The following is a 20,007-nucleotide window of genomic DNA, read 5'->3' as shown; positions in this document are numbered from 1 at the left end:
CTACACTGCAGGCACATTATATGATTGTTTTTTTTATCTATTTTTAATCATTTTTAAAAGGAATCAGTTAACTATTATGTCTCTATGTCCTGTAAACAGTCATTTCAGCTAAAAAAATGTTTTCCTTTAGTGACCCTTTAAATTAAACTATAATAATAATTGTGAAAGCAGAAGCAAGCGTAATAAAATGTGCATTAAAGGGAAAGTATAGTGTATTTTATTGAACAGATATTTTGAGCTGTTATTGCATTTTTTTTTATTATTGAAACACTTCTAAATGCGGCAAACGCGGCATGTAAACGCGGCAAACGGGCGTTTTAAACGCGGGTTACTAGCTGTCAAGTTTAATAATTTAGGAGCAGTTGTAATAGCCTAAGGCTTCATTCACACTTGGCCGTTCGGGTCCGTCTGTCGGCGGACCTGAGCGGCCGCTCCATGCATCGCTATGGAGCGTCGGATGTCAGCGGAGACATGTCCGCTGACATCCGACCCGATCCGACCCGCTAAAAACAGACGTATGGGGGCCACGTCCCCATCCGTCCATGCGGATCAGATCGGGTAAGATCTGATGAAAACGGACATTCTGTCCGTTTTCATCAGATCACTCCATAGGGACACAGCGGTGCCCGACAAGCCCCTCCTCGCTCAGTGAGCATAGAGGAGCTTGTCATCGTCGGCTCAGCGGAGATCTGCGGACTGATCTCCCGCTGAGCCGACGGGAGCAGGCGGACTCCGTAGCGACGGAGTCCGCCAAGTGTGAATGAAGCCTTATAGGCTTCCAAATTGATAAACAGCAGGCGCAAGGCTGTGCGTTCCCTGTTTACACAGTGTTGTGTTAGGAAAGTGAATAAATCGCTTACCTAACACTGACCCACCTCTCAGCCAATCAGGTGCTCGGGTCTGGTTACCCTATCACCGGATTGGCTGAAGCAACAGGCACTGTGGACGGGAAGAGGATGGGAGAAGACATGAGGACTCGGAGCGTGGAGGACAGCGCCAAGACAGTTGAGTGCCAGGCGGTGGGGGCACACTGGCAGCATTTGATGGGGCACAGTAGCGGCAATTGATGGGGCACACTGGCGGCAATTGATGGGGCACACTGGCAGCATTTAATGGGGCACACTGGCAGCATTTGATGAGGCACACTGACGGCAACTGATGGGGCACACTGGCGGCAACTGATGGGGCACACTGGCGGCAACTGATGGGGCACACTGGCGGCAACTCATGGGGCACACTGGCAGCAATTGATGGGGCACACTGGCGGCAACTGATGGGGCACACGGGTGGCAATTGATGGGGCACACTGGCGGCAACTGATGGGGCACACGGGCGGCAATTGATGGGGCACACTGGCGGCAATTGATGGGGCACACTAGCGGCAATTGATGGGACACACTGGTGGCAATTCATGGAGCACACTGGCAGCAATTGATGAGGCACACTGGCAGCAATTGATGGGGCACAGTGGCGGCAATTGATGGGCACACTGGCAATAATTGATGGGCACACTGGCAGCAATTGATGGGTACCATTTGATGGCACAGTGGCTGCAATTTATGGGTACAGTGGCTGCGTTTGATGGGCACAGTGGCTATGCTTGATGTGTTTTTTTTTTTTTCATTTTGTTTGTGCTTCCAAAAAATTTTGAGCATCAGCCACCGCTGCGTGAAACACGAGGGTTCCTTCAGGGGTTGCTAGAGGTTCCTTGAGCAATGACAATTTCTGCCTCTAAAATAAGTTTCCACTGACACCATTGATCTTTTTAGCTATCTATAAGGTGGGAATGTATTTACCTTACCGCTGCTTCTGCTTGCACCACCTAGTTGAGGGTAATGTCACCATTCCACTGGTGAGTTCCCAAGGATGCTGATGTCACCCCATGTAGTACAGGAGCTAAGTATTATTTATCAACTTTTTTTTTAAACAGGTTTTTATTTTTTAACTTTATTGCAGGGTTAACATTTAGAAGTTTCAGTAAATAAAGGGACCTTGTTTGCTGTGAAAAAAAGAAAAACAGAATTGTTGGCTCACCCTTGCAGCTCCGACACACACTTAGAATTTGGCAGCCATAAGCCTTCCCTTTTATAGACAGGGCTGGGTTAGTAATTCGAGATTTTCCTAGCTTGTGACGGAAAATATTGATTATATGAAGACAGGAGGCGAGTATCTTATGCATTAATCCTTCTTTATTAATGCTCACAGCAGAAGTGTAAAACCTTTAACGAATGTAATAAAAGAAAAAACTGGTAGAACCACACCTCCCAGCAGTCCCATGGCCTAAACCACTCCCATTCCAGTCTCTATAAATGGACTGCTCTCACTAGAATCTTCCTCTTTCTTTGCGTGAGTAGGAGGTGTCGTTTCTTATTCTCCGATTACCGACTCTTCGGCCAGTCAGCCCGCGATTTGTAACCGAAGACCTTCAAAGGAGGAATGTCGTAGGACCCGACTGTGTCGACCCACAGTACTTGTTGATTGAACCGAACAGGGGAACATCACCCTAACCATAGGTCAACCGAACGAACGACTCCGGGTAAACGAAAAATCAGTAGCCTGAAATAGAAGACCCAAAACATGAAAGGGTTGGGAAGGGAGGGAAGATACTCGCCTCCTGTCTTCATATAATCAATATTTTCCGTCACAAGCTAGGAAAATCTCGAATTATACATCAGACAGGAGGCTCATATCTTATGCAAGTTCAAAGCTAACACAGCATAAATGTATATACCAAGAAAAGGTCAAAACATTACATAGCAATCAAACATCATAAAACAGACATGGCAACATGATCCTCCGGTCTGAAATAGAAAAAACGGAAGACTGATTCAGAGGACCAGTCAGCCGCCATTAATAGCTCAGAGAGTGAGCCTCCGGTCGCCATCACCTTGGTAGCCATGGCCCCTCTGACCGAGTGTGCTCCAAATAGCGTGATGTCTATACCCGCCAACGCCATGGTGGACCTAACCCAGCGCGCTAGAGTGGCGGTTGTGACCGGATGATGAGGTCTGATGTAAGAAACTAATAGTTGGGAGGAATCCGGACTACGTAGATCCACGGTGCTAGCTTCGTATGCTTGTAGGCATCTAACCACACAGAGTCGTGGATGTGAAGGGAAGAAGGGATAAAAGACCGAGTGTAGGCCGGTCTTTGTCCTGCGGACTATCGTGAACTTGACGCCTTGAGGTGAAAAGTGTCGCCTAGAGATGTCCAAGGCTCTAACGTCGGAAACGCGCTTTATAGAAATCAGACAAAGCAGGATGGTAAGTTTGAATGACAGCATCTTAAGAGACAGTGACTCATTGTCTTCCCAGCTCGAGAGCATGGCAAGGACCCTGGAAACGTCCCAAGTGGACTGATACTTAGGCCGCGGGGGTCGTTTGAACCTGATACCTCGCAGGAGTCTGCAGATCAGGGGGTGTTTGCCGACAGGCCTGGAATCCACTGGATAGTGATAGGCCGATATGGCCGACCTGTAAACATTGATGGAACTGTAAGCCTTGCCAGAGGCAAAAGACTCCGCCAAGTAGTTCGCAATGATGGTTATAGGGGCATGCAAGGGATCAGCTTGCCGTTGGTCACACCAACGTACCCAAAGCAGCCAGGCTGATCGGTATGCCGACCGAGTCCCCGGGGCCCAGGCCATGGTGAGGAGGTCTCTAGCCGAGCTTGAAAGGCCGTCACCCGGGTCTGGCATCCAGAGACCAGCCATGCTAGGAGCAGTAGGTTGCCTTCTTCCACTAAGGGGTGAATGCCCTTGGTCGGGTGTAACAGAATCCGAGGGAACTGGGGAAGGACTCTGGGGTGGTCGACGATCGAGTCCAGCAGCAGAGGGAACCAAGGTTGAGCTGGCCACCACGGTGTGATCAGAACCACCGTTGCTCCCTGATTGGCGATTTGCCGAAGGACCCTGGGGATCATTGAGAAGGGGGGAAACGCATAATGTGTGCCCCCTGTCCAGGAGTGGCGGAAAGCGTCCACTGCCGAGGACCCTGGGTCCGGTCTCCAACTGAAGAAGTGGGGTAGTTGGTGGTTGAGGCGGGAGGCGAAAAGGTCTATGCCCAAAGGTCCCCAAAGTAAATTTATCTGGGTGAAAACCGAACGGTCCAAGCCCCAGTCGCTGGAGTCTACCAGATATCGAGAGTTCCAGTCTGCTACTGTGTTGGAGACCCCCGGGATGTATTCCGCTAGCAGAGAGATGTCTCGAGACAGACAGAAATGCCAGATCTCCGCGGAGATGTCCGCTAGAATCTTGGATCTGGTACCTCCCAGGCGGTTGATGTATTGAACCGCTGAAATATTGTCCATGCGTAATAATACGCAACAGTTGGTCCGTGTTGTCAGGAAACTCTGAATGGCGAACAGAGCCGCTGAGAGTTCCAAAGCGTTGATATGTAACAGGGATTCCTCCCTGGACCAGATCCCTCCTGTGGACAGTAGCCCCAAGCGGGCGCCCCAGCCATGTCGGCTCGCGTCCGATTCGATGACAACATCTGGTTGTGCGTTGAAAATTGTCCGGCCGTTCCACTCGGTGGCGTGGCGGAGCCACCAGCGTAACTCGACCTGAGCTTCTGGGGATATGGACACTTCGTCCGCGTAGCGGAGGCCCCGTCGCAGGTGTAAGATTTTTAACCTCTGTAGGGCCCTGTAATGTAAGGGAGCCGGGAAGATGGCCTGTATGGATGCAGCTAGTAGGCCGACTATGCGTGCTAGAATGCGTAGGGATAAGAAACCCTTGCGCAGAACCGCCCTGATCTCTTTTCGGATTAGAGCCAATTTCTCGCTGGGGAGTCGCAGAATAGCGAGTTGGGTGTCTATAGAGAAACCCAAGAATTCCATCTCCTGTGCAGGGACGAGAACCGATTTTTCTCGGTTGATTACAAAGCCCAGGCTTTGTAACAGGTCGATGGTCCAGTTCATGTGACGATACGCCAGATTTCTGGAATAAGTCATTATGAGAAGGTCGTCCAGGTAAATGATCAGACGAACTCCCCTGCTCCTCAGAGCTGCCACAACCGGTTTCAGGAGCTTGGTAAAGCACCACGGGGCTGAGGACAGGCCGAACGGTAGGCACGTAAACTGCCAGATGCGACCCCACCATCTGAAGCGGAGGAGGTGCTGAGACTCTGGGTGCATGGGAACTGTGAGGTAGGCGTCCTTCAGGTCTACCTTCACCAACCAGTCCCCTGGGGTGAGTAGGTCCCGGAGGCAGTGGATGCCTTCCATTTTGAAATGCCGATAGGCGACATGTTGGTTCAAGTCTCGGAGATTTATGACCGGGCGATAACCCCCCCCCCTTCTTCTTGACCAGGAAGAGGTTGCTGAGGAAACCCGGGGAAGGGGTGACGACTTCGGTGACCGCATGTTTGGCTAACAATTCTCGAAGTTCGGTGTCTATAAGGGTCACATTTTGTTCTGAAAAATGGATAGGGGGAGGTATTATCCCCAGAGTCGGTGGGGAGACCAGGTCTATCTGGAAACCCGTTACCGTGTTCAGAACCCAGGGATCTGCCGTAATCGCAGACCAGGCGTGCGTAAAAAACATTAGGCGGCCTCCCACCGGTATGAGGGGAAAGGGAATGAGAGTGGTACTCACCGGAATACGGGCGTGAACGAGGGTATCCTCTTTGGCCGCGTCCTCTCCAGGGTCTTCCACGGGGGGGGAAGAATGGTGCCGGTTGCGCGGTGGTGGTATAGTGGGCGGGAGCCTGGTTATAGTGTGTTTGGGCAGAAGACCTCTGGAAGGGTCTGCCCGTGTTGTATCGGCCGGCAGAACGGCCCCTGTTTCTGCCGGCCCGGGGAAAAACTCTGGTATTATTGGTTTTCTTCAGAGATGTTTGAGCCTTGTCCAGGCTGTTGAACATTCCAACAAATTTATTAATGTCCTTTATTAAGGACTCGCCAAAAAGCATGCCCTCTGCCGAGGGGCCTGGCTCGGACTCTGCTAAGTGGGCCAGTTGCGGGTCGAGGCGCATGAGAATTGAGCGTCTGCGCTCGACTGAACAGGCGGTGTTGGCGTTGCCCGTAAGGCATATGGCTCTTTGGGCCCAACCGCGCAGTTGATTTAGGTCAACCCCTTGGCCAGTTGTTGCGGATTGTTCCGCCAGATTCAGAATTTTTGTCAGGGGGCCAAACAGGTCCAGGATACGATCCTGGATATTATTGAAGGACCGATCGATCCCTTTCTTAGGCATCTTTCCTGTTTTAATCAGGTATTTCATCAGTATAGGGTCCACTGTAGGTGTGACAACCGCTTTCATAGGGATATGCGGGCGGGGGCACTCCGCTCTAAGTTTGTTGCGATTGGATTTATCCAATGGTCTCCGTGCCCAGAGCTCTACATACTGGGACACATGGGGCAGGGGAGACCAGTCCCCTGAGCGGGGATGTGAGATAGTGTCAGGATTGAAAAGAGGTTCCCCCGTGGCGTCTAATACGTCTTTGCCCTGTTTGTCAGGGTTGGCATCCGGGAGGATTGCCGAAGCCCCCGCATCCTCTTCCTCATAATAATCATCAGACCCTGAGACCTCTGATTTATCCGACTCGGCGGATGAATCGTCGTCTGACTCTATGATGTAAGAGTCTGGTTTGGCTCTCTTAGCGGAACCATGCCTTTTTGTTGACTCTCTGAGGCTCAGAGGTTGAAAAGGGTCTGTAGGATGCGTGGGGTGGCAGTCCGTGGAAGGATCTGCTCGTAGCATATTGTTAGCTTCCCCTGCCGGGGAGTCATAAACCGTTACCACGTTCTTCCTTTTAAAGGAAGATTTTCCCTTCTTTGTGGCCGGTTCTGTGCCGGGTGGTACGGACACAGGGGGATAGTTGGATTGAGAAGCCCCAGAAGCGGTAGTTACTGCTAGTGCTGCTTGGACAGACTGGTTAATGATGTCCTGTAATTGGGAAGTACTGAGAAGATGAGTAGGTTCCAGGATTAATTCCTGCCCTGTGGGGGAGGGGGAGCCCTCTTCAGTCATGGTGATGAAGGAGAGAGACAGCGGTGCAAGGGTTAATGATGCACAGAAATTTTGCAGATGTTTGAAAAATAATGTGTATATATATATATATGGCAGGTATCACCTAAAGGTTCTGGGGCGGTAGGATGTGGGCACAGGGTAAGGATGGGAATTAAATTCCCAGGAGAAAATGCGGTGACAGAACTATACCAGGCTCTCCCTCCGGTCACCAGCGCCGACTGACACGCGACGGGAGGAGAGCCTGTAAGTGAGAGCGCTCTGGGGGCGAAGTCTCGCGAGACTACGGCCCCCAGGCGTCTATTGGTTGGAAGGTGTGAGAGAGCACGTCTCCCGAGTCCAGAGCGCGAAGCGATAGGACGGCGGGGGCGGCTCTGCAGAAGTGGAGTGAGGGGAGGCTCCGCCTACCTGGCGACGCACGTTCGTCCTATGGAGGGGAGAGAAGGGGAAGATTGCCCGAGATGGCGCGCCGCATGGGAGAAAGGAAAGAGAGGGAGGGGTGCGCAGATCGCTGACAGATCTGACAATCAGCGGTGTCAGCGGAACGGAGGTAAGGAAAAAATATATAGAGGCACAGAAAAGTGCTAAGGATAAAGTAGGTGTAAGGTATAGTACATTAAAAATAAAAGAGCTTGGAAGAAAGCTTAGGTATCAAGGAGATATGGGATCTCTTCAAAATCGCACCACAAAGACATAGAAATATATATAATATAAATATATAAGTAATATCAATATCTAATAATCCATGTATACTTATCTATGCTCCGCCGTGAGCAGAAAGAAAGAGGGAGATTCTAGTGAGAGCAGTCCATTTATAGAGACTGGAATGGGAGTGGTTTAGGCCATGGGACTGCTGGGAGGTGTGGTTCTACCAGTTTTTTCTTTTATTACATTCGTTAAAGGTTTTACACTTCTGCTGTGAGCATTAATAAAGAAGGATTAATGCATAAGATATGAGCCTCCTGTCTGATGTATAATTGCTTCTATTTATTGTCTCTTGTAACCCAGCTGACCAAGGCAAAAGCTATACACGACATTACAGGTTGTTTCTTATTTCTAGCGGGGAACCTGCAAATTATTTGTCCAAAAATTGTAAATCACAACTTTCATAAATCCTAAGGGTTCTCCACATGGTAGTGGCAAGCTCAAACCTCCTCTCCAAACCTCACCATTAGGAAAGGATAAAAAAATCAAGACAGATTTTCCTGCAGTTTTTCTAGCCAAAGCTTTTTGGTTCAGGTCACATGACCACTTGGCACTGCATCCGGTGGGTGGTTTTAGCCAGAGCATTGTAGTTCTTCCCGTCATAGAAACTGGTGTCTGGAATACACATAGCAGTGGCAGCTGGTGCTTCATTTTTTTTTGGGGGGGGGGGGGCAGCAAACAAATCCCCCTTCCAACTGCCGGGCCCGCTCGACAGCCCCGTTTGCCAGCCCTGCTCAAAAGCCTCCGGCTCTAATCATGTGCTTTGCAAAAAAAAAAACTATAGAACTCTATGCATCCAGCTCCCTGCATGGAGGTTAGGGGCCGGGCATATAGCGATTAGGGGGGCAAGGCTCCTATGGACGGGCCACCACTGACACATAGGTAGAAAGCTGTTGGAGAAAGGCTATATTTACTGTTACAGGCCAAAAATTCTTTAGGAAACATGATTTTTTTTTTCTGCCAAGTGGAATATCCAAACAATGGGACATTTAAAAGTGCTTGTTTCTGGTTCAGAGGGTATATTTTTTTTTTTTTGGAGAGTATGGAATGTATCATTGACAGTTGGACTTCAGGAAGATTAAAAAAACACAAATTAATGCTACTATTTTATAGTCATTCATTTTTTTTGTCCATAAACAGCAAATAATCTGATTGAATTTTTAGGAGACACTGTAATGCCGCGTACACACAGTTCCTCGACAGCCTAACAAGGAACTCGACGAGGAAAACGATGTGTTTCGCCCGTCGAGTTCCTCGGTCGTGTGTACGAGGCTTTAGGCAGTACCTTACATACTGTACATTTACATCAGTCCCTGTTCTCAAGGAGCTTACAATCTAAGGTCCCAATCTCACATGCATACAAACACATACTTGGGCCAGTTTAGACAGCAGACAATTAAAGTGATATTAAAGGCTTTATTTTTTTTTTATTTAAAATAACAAACATGTCATATTCACCTGCTTTGTGCAGTGGTTTTACACAGAGCAGGGACTCTGGTCTTGGCCCCTCCCTCCTACCAAGTGCCCCCAGAGCAAGCATCTTGCAAGGGGGGCACCCAAGCAGGCCCTGCCCCTTCTCCTCATTGGCTCATTGGTGAAGGTTTTTTGGGCACAAAAAAAAACCTTGAGCCTTTAGACCCACTTTAACCTACTTGCATGTATTTGGAGTGTGTCTGCAAGCACAGGGATAAGATATTTGTGTCTAAATAATGGAGCTGGCTGGTCTTGGAGGTTCAGGAATAATTTTCTTTCTCCTGTTTGGTAAAGTTGGCAACAGTTACAAATGAGTTGTGAGACATTAAATTCAATGGACCTCCCTCTATTTTTCAGCCCAATTAACTACCTAAGTGTGTAATAAAATAGGCCTTGATTTATGCCCATTTTGGGATTAAGCCTTGCCCTGCTCCCTTTTATTCCGCTATTAAAATGTCAGAGTATTTACTTTAGAATGTGGCATATTGAGCAGTTGAAGTATTGACAGTACCAGATGAGAAACTTTGAGCAATGGTTTTCCTGGGACATACTATCTTTAAGTAGGCTTTGCCTCTAAAGCCTGATACACATGATCAGATTATCAGATGAATATTCATTCGTTCTTTGTTGCATGCTAGTCTCATATCGAAAGTGAAGAAGTTACTCAACATGCGAAAATTTTCGAACAATATAATACAACTTCAGAAGTGATGTAATTTGTTTTGTATGCATTATTATGCTTTCGAGCATGCGTAGTCTTGCATACAATTTTTTTTCCGGACGAAAACCATACTAATTAAATGAAAATCGGACATTATGTTCACATATGATAAAAATTTTATAGCCTGAAGCTTTACTTTTTGTCACCCGAAAAGACGGAATCCGCTGTCCAAAGCACTATGCTAACGATCAGAAAGTTGACAGATCATTCGTCGTACGTTTACTTATGATTTTCTTATTGTGTGTGGGCCTTTAGGCAGGTCATAGATGATGTGATTTTCCTTCCTGCAGCAACAGGTTGCAGGGAAGAAAAATCGCTCGATTTCCCCATCAATACAGTGAGGCCCCGTACACACGACCGAGTTTCTTGGCAGAATTCAGCCAGAAACTCGATCGGAGCCGTATTCTGCCGAGAAACCCGGCCGTGTGTACACTTTCGGCCGAGGAAACCGACGAGGATCTCGTCGGGCCAAATAGAGAACATGTTCTCTATTTCCTCGTTGTTCAATGGGAAATTTTGGCCCGCCGAGATCCTTGGCGGCTTCACAAGGAACTCGACAAGCAAAACTATGTGTTTTGCCTGTCGAGTTTCTCGGACGTGTGTACGGGGCCTCAGTGTTGATGGGGGAATCCCGCCAGAGGAGCTATTGTGTTTTATGGATCAACAATCTCTGCTGGCATTGCTCTGTGGTTTTTCCATCCATATAGAGATATAGTAGTTATCTGTAGATCCGCTTCTAAATGGTACAATCTGCCTTGATAATCAACACTTACCCAATAACACATCCCACGATATGACACACATCGGCATGTAAGCTGAATAATGATTGCAATCTTCTAATCTTAGAAGTACATCAAATAAATGTGCTTCTAACTTAATTTTAGTTTAGTCCATTTCAGAAGGACTAGGTCAATACAGAAGTTACCAGCAATAGCTCTATTCATTTAAGCAATGAAATTCTCCATTACTTAACTGTATTAGTTTCAGCCATCAACGCTGGGCTGCGGCTGTGAATAGCCCTTCGTGTCCACACTCATCACATCTGTCAATGGTGTGACCGAGTCTCTGCAAGTCTATTGTATCACTCGCACATTCAATTACTGAAGATTAGCAGCAGTGACATTACCAGCAAAAAACCTCCTTCTGCTCAGAGAGAATGAATATAATATTTGTTGAAATGTTTGTAGATCATAGTGACAATGTCATTTTTATGTCCAATGTTTCAAGTAGATTTAATATCAGTATGGATTATCAATGTTTAGAGCACCAACGGTGTATGTCATTTACGGAAAATGAAGTGAAAGTAAACGGCACCTTTTCATATTATGAAATATTGTAAACATTTATTCTGTAGTCACCGATGTATAAAGCGCATACGTCTGCAATTGTGAAATGCCATTTTGGGCATTTGGCCTAGGGTGCGGCCCCACCCTTAAGGGCGAACGGGCGCTGCCCCCTCTATCTAAGCCACCCACCCATATGGTTAATGGGTAGATAGCATGAATCTATCCACGGCCGCCATGGCCACCCTTTATTCATGCATCCGTACTCTTTCAGGATGCCGGGCACATGAAATACAGCAGCGGGGGTGTTTTTTAAAGCACCTGATTAGAGCCATAGGCTTCAAAATAGGGTAGTCTCGGAGTGAAGAGCATTGTGCTCAGAGCCCACCCAGGTGTGTTAGAAAAGCAAATGAATATTCGCTTTTCTAACACTGAATTGCCTCTCCACCAATCAGGAAACATTGGTCTGATACCCGTTTTCCGATTAGCTGAAAGGTCAGGCAATCCTATTGGATGCCTAGGAGGAGGGGAGGAGACGCTTGGCGGAGGCCGCCGTGATCTCATAAGAGAAGATGACACAGAAAATGCTGCCAGATGCCTGCTGCAACCTGATCCCCTGCCCAATGTGCCTGCTGATCCCTGCCGCTGTGTGCCCGCCAATCCCAGATGTGCCGCCATTCCCTGCCGTGCCGCTGCCGATGGAGTAAGTGCCGCCACTGGTGGTAAATTTTACCGGGGCATTGATGCTTGTTTCTTTATCTTATTATAAAAGCTTTTTAAATGCTACAAGCGTAATCCAATAAGAAAGGCGCAAGCTTCACAAAATGTGGAGACGTGGAAACGGAGGCACAAATTGTACTTTGTAGAAGGCTTTCTAAGTTGATAACCTATGGACAGCCATAGATTCATGAGGACTATTATATATACAAGCATGAGTCTCAGCTGGTTCTTTCATAAACATGAACGCTTGGCATAGCCTACCATTTATGTTTATGCCTATGTGAGAGGAGATGGGGAGAAATCAGATGCTGCTAGCCCATCTCAGATGAGAGTATCAAACAGAGGAGCCTGCTCAATTGTAGTTTACCCCCAAAAATATTGTCTGGTAGTGTTGCAGGAGCACATGAAAATGGGATTCCGTCGAAAACCAGCCCGACGAGGAACACGACGAGGAAATTGAGATTCCCGACGAGGAAAAAGAGAACTTGTTCTCTTTTTTTCTCGTCGAGTTCCTCGACAGTTTTCTCAATGAAAAACATACACACAACCGTTTTCCTCTGCAAAAAAGCTCTGCCACCAAGTTTCTTGATGGATTTTGTCGAGGAAAACGGTTGTGTGTACGAGGCCTCAGGAGTAACTCATGCTGATAACACAGGAACGAAGCACCAGACAGAAACGACACTTAGAGCTTTGGAGAGAGATACTCTAAGTAAACACTACAGATATATGTGCTTTGCTCAGATTTCATGACTGAGCTTTACAACCACTTTAATAATGATCTTTGTGCTAAAGTGTATTTACTGACATTTAATACTGCTGAAATCCAATACAGCTATTTGCCAGGAATCTAAACCTGATCTCCCTTGTTTACAGACTGTTGGTCGGTGCACCTCGAGCAAAAGCCTTTAGCAGTCAGAAAGCGAATGTATCGGGTGGATTGTTCTACTGTGATATCACAACCACAACTCCATGCCAAAGAATTATGTTTGATGAATCAGGTATGTTTCTAACCTCTCATAAGTATTTCAATAAACTGCTCTCTTCTTAAGTATTTTGTAAGTATTTTTAACAAACATTGTGAGATTCAAACGAAATTTGTCATGATGCAACACACTTGTGTGATGAGCATCTGGTGAATTTTGCCAGTCCCAGAATTATATGCCATATAATAGTTCCAGGGCAATGAGGGATAGGTGTAGCTTCACTGCCCCAGAACAATTACTGGCTTCTATCGGTGCCTATGACCTAAAAGCAAAATATTTTTAATTTTTTTCAGTTTGACTAGAGCTTGGGTCTTCAAACTACGGCCCTCCAGTTGTTCAGGAACTACAATTCCCATCATGCCTAGTCATGTCTGTGAATGTCAGTGTGGTACAACGCCTCATGGGATGTGTAGTTCTACAACAGCTGGAGGGTCGTAGTTTGAGGATCCCTGAACTAGAGTAAGGGATGGTTATAACCAAAACAGGAAGTGACAGGAAATCCCTCCAAAGTGAGGGAATCCTGGGGTGTCACTAGGGTTACCAGAACTTTTGTCCCCAATTGGAAAATTTCTCCTTTTAAACTGTTCTAGCATCAACCTAAAATTTAGGATTTATTTTATTTCATTTTTTTTTTTACAATTTTACGTGGGCGGACTCCACCAGCACATTTGCCTGCTCAACGGGGGATCTGTCCGTTGATCCCTGCTAAGCAGGAAGATGACAGAGCGGACATGGACACAGCCTGCTCCCTTCTATGCAAAGTTGTATGTAAAAATTCCATCTGTCAACTGTTTTCTATAGTATGCTTACCACTCCGGCTGCAACTAAACTTGCATACTCTATTTAACAGCGGTGGCTGGATGGCGTGGGAGACTTGGAGGATGAGGATTGGGGTGAAGTATTGGAAACCCACAGATTGGTGTCCCCTAAAATGTCTGATAGACTCACGCAAACCTATAATACGCACATAGCATACCTTACCCTGCAGCGCCTGGCCAAATTCTGCCCCTCACACAGCTCTATGTGCCCCAGGTGCCTGATTTATGTCGGCACCTTTGACCATCTTCTATGGCAGTGTCCCCGGATTCAGGGCTACTGGTCGCAGGTTGTCCAATTCTTACACGACCAAATGGGTTCACCAGTGTCGCTGGTTCCCAAGCAGTGCCTTCTGGGCCTATACACAGATGCCGGTATAGATAAATACACACTCCAATTCCTACATGAAACTTTATTTTCAGAGAGAAAACTCATACCGGGGATCTGAAGATCACTAACATGAATTTAACTTGCTATGCTTTAACATTTTCACTATTTTTGAAACCAACTTAGATCATGCATTATATACTATAAGAAATATATATATTTTTTTTACAGTTGACTTGCAAGTGGAAAGTAAAGAAAACCAATGGATGGGTGTCAGTGTACAAAGTCAAGGACCAGGAGGAAAAATTGTGGTATGTGATATCAAAACCTTTTATTTGAAATATAAGTTATATCTTTTATTGGCTTAGTAGATGGCAAGAAGGAAAGCCATGGTCTCTCTAGAAAGTTTTTAGACTTAACCTTCTCTGCTATTAAAAATAATCATTCCGTTTTCTTATTTTCATGCTTCTCTTGATGGCTAACATTGCACAATATTCTGGTGCTTTTAGTGCAATGTTTAGTGCAATGTCAAAACAGTTTTTTAGTACAGTGTAGAGCTTGGCATAATGCAACTTATCAAATAAACATAGTGTGCTTTAGTAATATTTATATGTAGGTACAGCATCAAAGAGAACCTGTTCTGTAAAACTGAACAAGAATGGAAAGCAGTGTTCCCTATTATTGTCTGTAGCCTCCCTGCAGCTGACCTTTTCCCCATTACTGACTTACTATGCCTTGCTCTGCTCCTTTTCTCTGTATGAAGGCTGGCATCTGGGTAGAGGCAGGGCTTTGCTTTCTCATGTAATAGTTATCTGGTGACTGGTGATCTTTTGACTGGTGGGGGAATAGCAAGGAGCAGCAGGAGGGAAAAAATCAGATATACACAGAATAAATAAAACAAAAGCAGGGAGATTCTTGCAATACAAGTCGCCAGGTACAGCTCCCTCTCCACTAAACCCTTAGGCCTCGTACACATGACCGAGGAACTCGTCGTAACTGAAACATCGTTTTCCTCGATGAGTTCCTTGTTAGGCTTGTCGAGAAACTTGACAAGCTTTCTGTGCGTACGCACTGTCAAGACCAAATCTCCTCGTTCTCAAACGCGGTGACGTACAACACATACGACGGCAGGGGAAGTTCGATTCCACTGGCACAACCATTGGGGCTGCTTTTGCTAATCTCATGTTACTGCATGTTAAAGCGGGGGTTCACCCTATTAAAAATTTTTTTTTTTTTTTTTTATTCTAGCACTAAATTCGGCATTGTATGCCGGTCTTACATTTTTTATCCCCGTACTCACTGTTTAATCCTACCTAGACGATTCCGACTGCCCACGGGGAATGGGCGTTCCAATCCAGACGGAAAGTGATTGACAGCCGGCTCTGGCGCGTCACGCTTCTCCGGAAATAGCCGAAATAGGCTTGGCTCTTCACGGCGCCTGCGCATAGCCTGTGCGCAGGCGCCGTGAAGAGCCGAGACCTACTCCGGCTGTCTTCGGGGAGCGTGACGTGCCAGAGTCGGCCGTCAATCACCCTCCCTCTTGCTAGGAACGCCCATTCCCCGCGGCAGACGGAATCGTCTAGGTACGATTAAACAGTGAGTACGGGGATAAAAAATGTAAGACCGGCATACTGTAGCTCGCGCTACGATGCCGAATTGTATGCTGAAATGTTGTTCAGCAGGGTGAACCACCGCTTTAAGTAAAAGTTTGGTAGGGGATGATTTGCACTTTTCAGTCTGTTACAGCGTGACAAATGTGCTATCTCCATTACAAACGCTACTTTTACCAAAGGTGCGCTCCCGTCTCATACTTTATTCTGAGCATGCGCAGTAGTCTAAGCCTACACACGAACGTGTTTCTCGTCGAAAACCAGCCCGACGAGGAACACGATGAGGAAATTGAGACTCCCGTCGAGGAAAAAGAGAACTTGTTCTCTTTTTTTCTCGTCGAGTTCCTCGACAGTTTCCTTGATGAAAAACATACACACGATCGTTTTCCTCGGCAAAAAAGCTCTGCCACCAAGTCTCTTGATGGATTCTGTCGAGGAAAACGGTCGTGTGTACGAGGCCTTGGAGTTCTGTGAAAAGGACAGTAAGGGTAACACCAATTCTCCTTCCAAACCTCGTGAGACTGGGAATCATTAAAAAAATATATCAAAAGTACTATTTTAAAAATATTGAAAATGTTCTAAATATATTAAAAATATTACACCTAAGCTAGATTCAACGATTGCAACCTGTTACAATAAATTGTTAATGCAATTTTTGTTGCACATTCATTATGAATGTGCTGCCTATCCACCGCAATGGACCAAACAAGGCACATAATCCTTTTCTTTGGTGTTTTTGAATACACTGCTATATACCCTGTTCCGCCATGTTTTTTTTAACTTTTTTTAAAGGAATTGTTGAAATTTGTAGGCTGTATATTTTGAAGCTTTTATGACTGCAATTCAGAAATATATCACCTGGTTTTATGAACTGAAGGTGTAAATAAAGAGCCGTGTTGCCTTGGAGCACGCACGGACTTGCACCGCCCTTGGAGCTGATGGGGAAATGGTTTGAGTGGAGCAACCTTGTATTGTAATATATTGTATTAAGATAAAAATTCAACAATTAAAGTTTTCCCATTAAATGACAGACATGTGCCCATCGATACGAGAGGAGAAGATTTGTGAATTCTGCCCAGGAATCTCGAGATATTACAGGGCGATGCTACATGCTGAGCCAAGACCTCACTATTTCAGATGACATGGATGGAGGCGAATGGAACTTTTGTGATGGCCGTCTCAGGGGTCATGAGAAATTTGGATCTTGCCAGCAAGGTGTTGCTGCAACATTTACAAAGGACTTTCATTATGTTGTGTTTGGGGCCCCAGGAACATACAACTGGAAAGGTATGGCGTTCTTTTTATTCACTACAACTTCTGGCTCAGCTACAGTCCGTTGTGATACTGAGCAGTATGATATATATATACATAGGGTTTTTTCAGTGGGAACGTGGGGGGGGGGAACGCAGTTCTGGCACCTCCAGCACTGAATGCATGCAATGGCAAGGGGTGCTGGGGCGTGATGGATGATCTACTGATGCTGGCTTCTGTGGGATCTATTGTTGCTGGAGGGGATCTATTTTTGTGTGGCGAGCTATTGTTACTGGTTGGGGATATTTTGTTGCTGGAGGGTCAGTTGTTGCTGGAAGGGATGTACAGTTGATGAAGGGGTCTATTGTTGCTGGCTGCTGAAGAGTCTGTAAGGCTGCATTCACACCTAATCGCAGCGTTTTGTCCCGCGAATTGCAGCGTTTTGTACCGCGATTTGCGGCAACAAAACGCCGCAATTTTAACCCCCATTAACCCCCAGGTCCACATCTCCTATGCCGAACGCCGAAGCCGCCTGAAAAAAATGGTCCGGGACTTGTTTTGAGCTTCAGGCGTTCCGCGTGGAGATGTGAACCATCTCCATAGAGGGCAATGGTATTTCTCCCCTCCTGCGTATCGATCGTCGGGCATCGGGCGTAAATACGCCTAGGTGTGAATGGAGCCTTAGTTGTTGCTGCTGGGAGTCTGTTGTTGTTATGGTTGTATTTTTTTGCAGGGGTCCATTGTTGCAGTGGGAGATCTATTTTATTGCTTGTTATTACCAAATTCGATATAAATTACTTAGCACTACAAAATTATACTTGTCTCTGTGTTCTCTAAAAGGCGCTGTACTGGGAGGTGGGTAGGTGGTGGAACCAAGAGTTGGTGGTTGGAGTTAGGTAGGGGTTGGAGACACAAAGTGAGTTCCTACATCTATTCTCTGAAAAAAAAAAAAAACATGTATGTACTGTGAAGGAAAAAACTCTTTGATTCCCTGCTCATTTTGTAAATTTTCCCACTGACAAAGAAATAATCAGTCTATAATTTTAATAGAAGGTTTATTTTAACAGTGAGAGACAGAATAACAATAAAAATATCAAGAAAAACGCATTTCAAAAAAGTTATGAATTGATTTGCTTTTTAATGAGTGAATTAAGTATCTGATCACTATCAATCAGCAAGATTTCTGGCTCCCAGGTGTCTTCTATACAGGTAACAAGCTGAGATTAGGAGCACTCTCTTAATCTCGGCTTGTTACCTGTATAAAAGACACCTGTCCACAGAAGCAATTAATCAATCAGATTCCAATCTCTTCACCATGGCCAAGACCAAAGAGCTGTCCAAGGATGTCAGGGATAAGATTGTAGACCTACACAAGGCTGGAATGGGCTACAAGACCCTTGTTAAGCAGCTTGGTGAGAGGGTGACAACAGTTGGTGCGATTATTTGCAGATGGAAGAAACACAAAATAACTGTCAATCTCCCTCGGGTCTGGGGCTCCATGCAAGATCTTGTGGAGTTTCAATGATTATGAGGAATCAGCCCAGCCAGAACTACATGGGAAAATCTTGTCAATGATCTCAAGGCATCTGGGACCATAGTCACCAAGAAAACAATTAGTAACACACTACGCCATGAAGGACTGAAATCTTGCTGTGCCTGCAAGGTCCCCCTGCTCAAGAAATCACGTGTATAGGCCCGTCTGAAGTTTGATAATGAACCTCTGAATGATTTAGAGGAGAACTGGGTGAAAGTGTTGTGTTCAGATGAGACCAAAATCAAGCTCTTTGGCATCAACTCGCCATGTCTGGAGGAGCAGGAATGCTGCCTATGACACCACAAACACCATCCCCCACCATCAAACATGGAGGTGGAAACAGTATGCTTGGGGGGGTGGGGGGCGGGGGTGTTCTGCTAAGGGGAAAGGACAACTTCACTGCATCAAAGGGACGATGGACAGGGCCATGTACTGTCAAATCTTGGGTGAGAGCCTCCTTCTCTCAGTCAGGGCATTGAAGACAGGTCGTGGATGTATTCCAGCATGACAATGACTCAAAACACACGGCCAAACCAACAGTAGAGTGGCTCAAGAAGAAGCACATTAAAGTGGATGTAAACCTGATTCATGAAATTTGAGCTGGGCACATATATTTGCAGTGTTTTTTTTATCTCTCTTCAAAGCACCATGTCCTTTAGCTGTCTGCTTCGCAGTTCTGTTATCAGCCTGATAACTGTTGATAAGCTCTCCAAGATGGGGCCTGAAGTGTGTGTTGGGGAGGTTGCTATAAATAGATTAGCACACAGCTAGACTATACACAGGCAACCTCTGCATGTGTAGGGAGGGGGTGTGAATGAGGAAGTGAAAATTCTAACAGGACGTGCACTTTCTAAACAGTATATAAAAGTTAATACAGCAGATATGCATGTAAAACTTATGTAGGGAGATTTGTTTCATCCCTGTGTATTATCTGAGGCTGTTCACTTCACTGGATATATGTGAGGGTTTACATACACTTTAAGGTCGTGAAGTGGCCTAGCCAGTCTCCAGACCTTAATCCCATAGAAAATATGTGGAGGGAGCTGAAGGTTCGAGTTACCAATAGTCAGCCTCAAAACCTTAATGACTTGGAGAGGATCTGCAAAGAGGAGTGGGACAAAATCCCTCCTGAGATGTGTACAAACCTGGCGGACAACTACAAGAAACGTCTGAGCTCTGTGATTGCCAACAAGGGTTTTGCCACCAAGTACTAAGTCATGTTTTGCGAAGGGATCAAATACTTATTTCACTCATTAAAATGCAAATCAATTTATAACTTTTTTTAAATGCAGTTTTCTGGATTGTTTTGTTCTTATTCTGTCCCTCACTGTTAAAATAAACCTACCATTAAAATTATATAATTTCTTTGTCAGTCAGCAAACGTACAAAATCAGCAGGGGATCAAAAACTTTTTTTCCCTCACTGTATATAGTGTATATCGTTTTTGTTATATTTCACCCTGTATTGATTTGTATTGAAACAGTACTGTCTGTCTTCATGTTGTAAAGCGCTGCACAAACTGTTGGCACTATATAAATCCTGTATAATAATAATAATAATAGTATATACAGTTACTTTACAAACAGTTTTTTTTACTTTTTTTTTTTTTTTTACAA

General features: G+C 45.8%; 1 protein-coding gene across 2 annotated transcripts in view; it reads left to right on the top strand.

Annotated features, from left to right (window-relative positions):
• Positions 1-20,007, top strand: part of ITGA6 (integrin subunit alpha 6) — a 142,102-nt gene that overhangs the window by 62,202 nt on the left and 59,893 nt on the right. For both annotated transcript variants that reach the window (XM_040357745.1, XM_040357746.1), the window contains exons 2-4: positions 12,744-12,868; positions 14,228-14,307; positions 16,638-16,893. In XM_040357745.1, the coding sequence (XP_040213679.1) occupies positions 12,744-12,868; positions 14,228-14,307; positions 16,638-16,893 (461 nt within the window). The remainder of the gene's footprint in view (positions 1-12,743; positions 12,869-14,227; positions 14,308-16,637; positions 16,894-20,007) is intronic.

The sequence above is a fragment of the Rana temporaria genome, chromosome 6 (assembly GCF_905171775.1).
Source record: "Rana temporaria chromosome 6, aRanTem1.1, whole genome shotgun sequence".
Taxonomy (NCBI): domain Eukaryota; kingdom Metazoa; phylum Chordata; class Amphibia; order Anura; family Ranidae; genus Rana; species Rana temporaria.
Note: the sequence above shows the minus strand (reverse complement) of the source record. Positions and strands in the feature narration are given on the sequence as shown.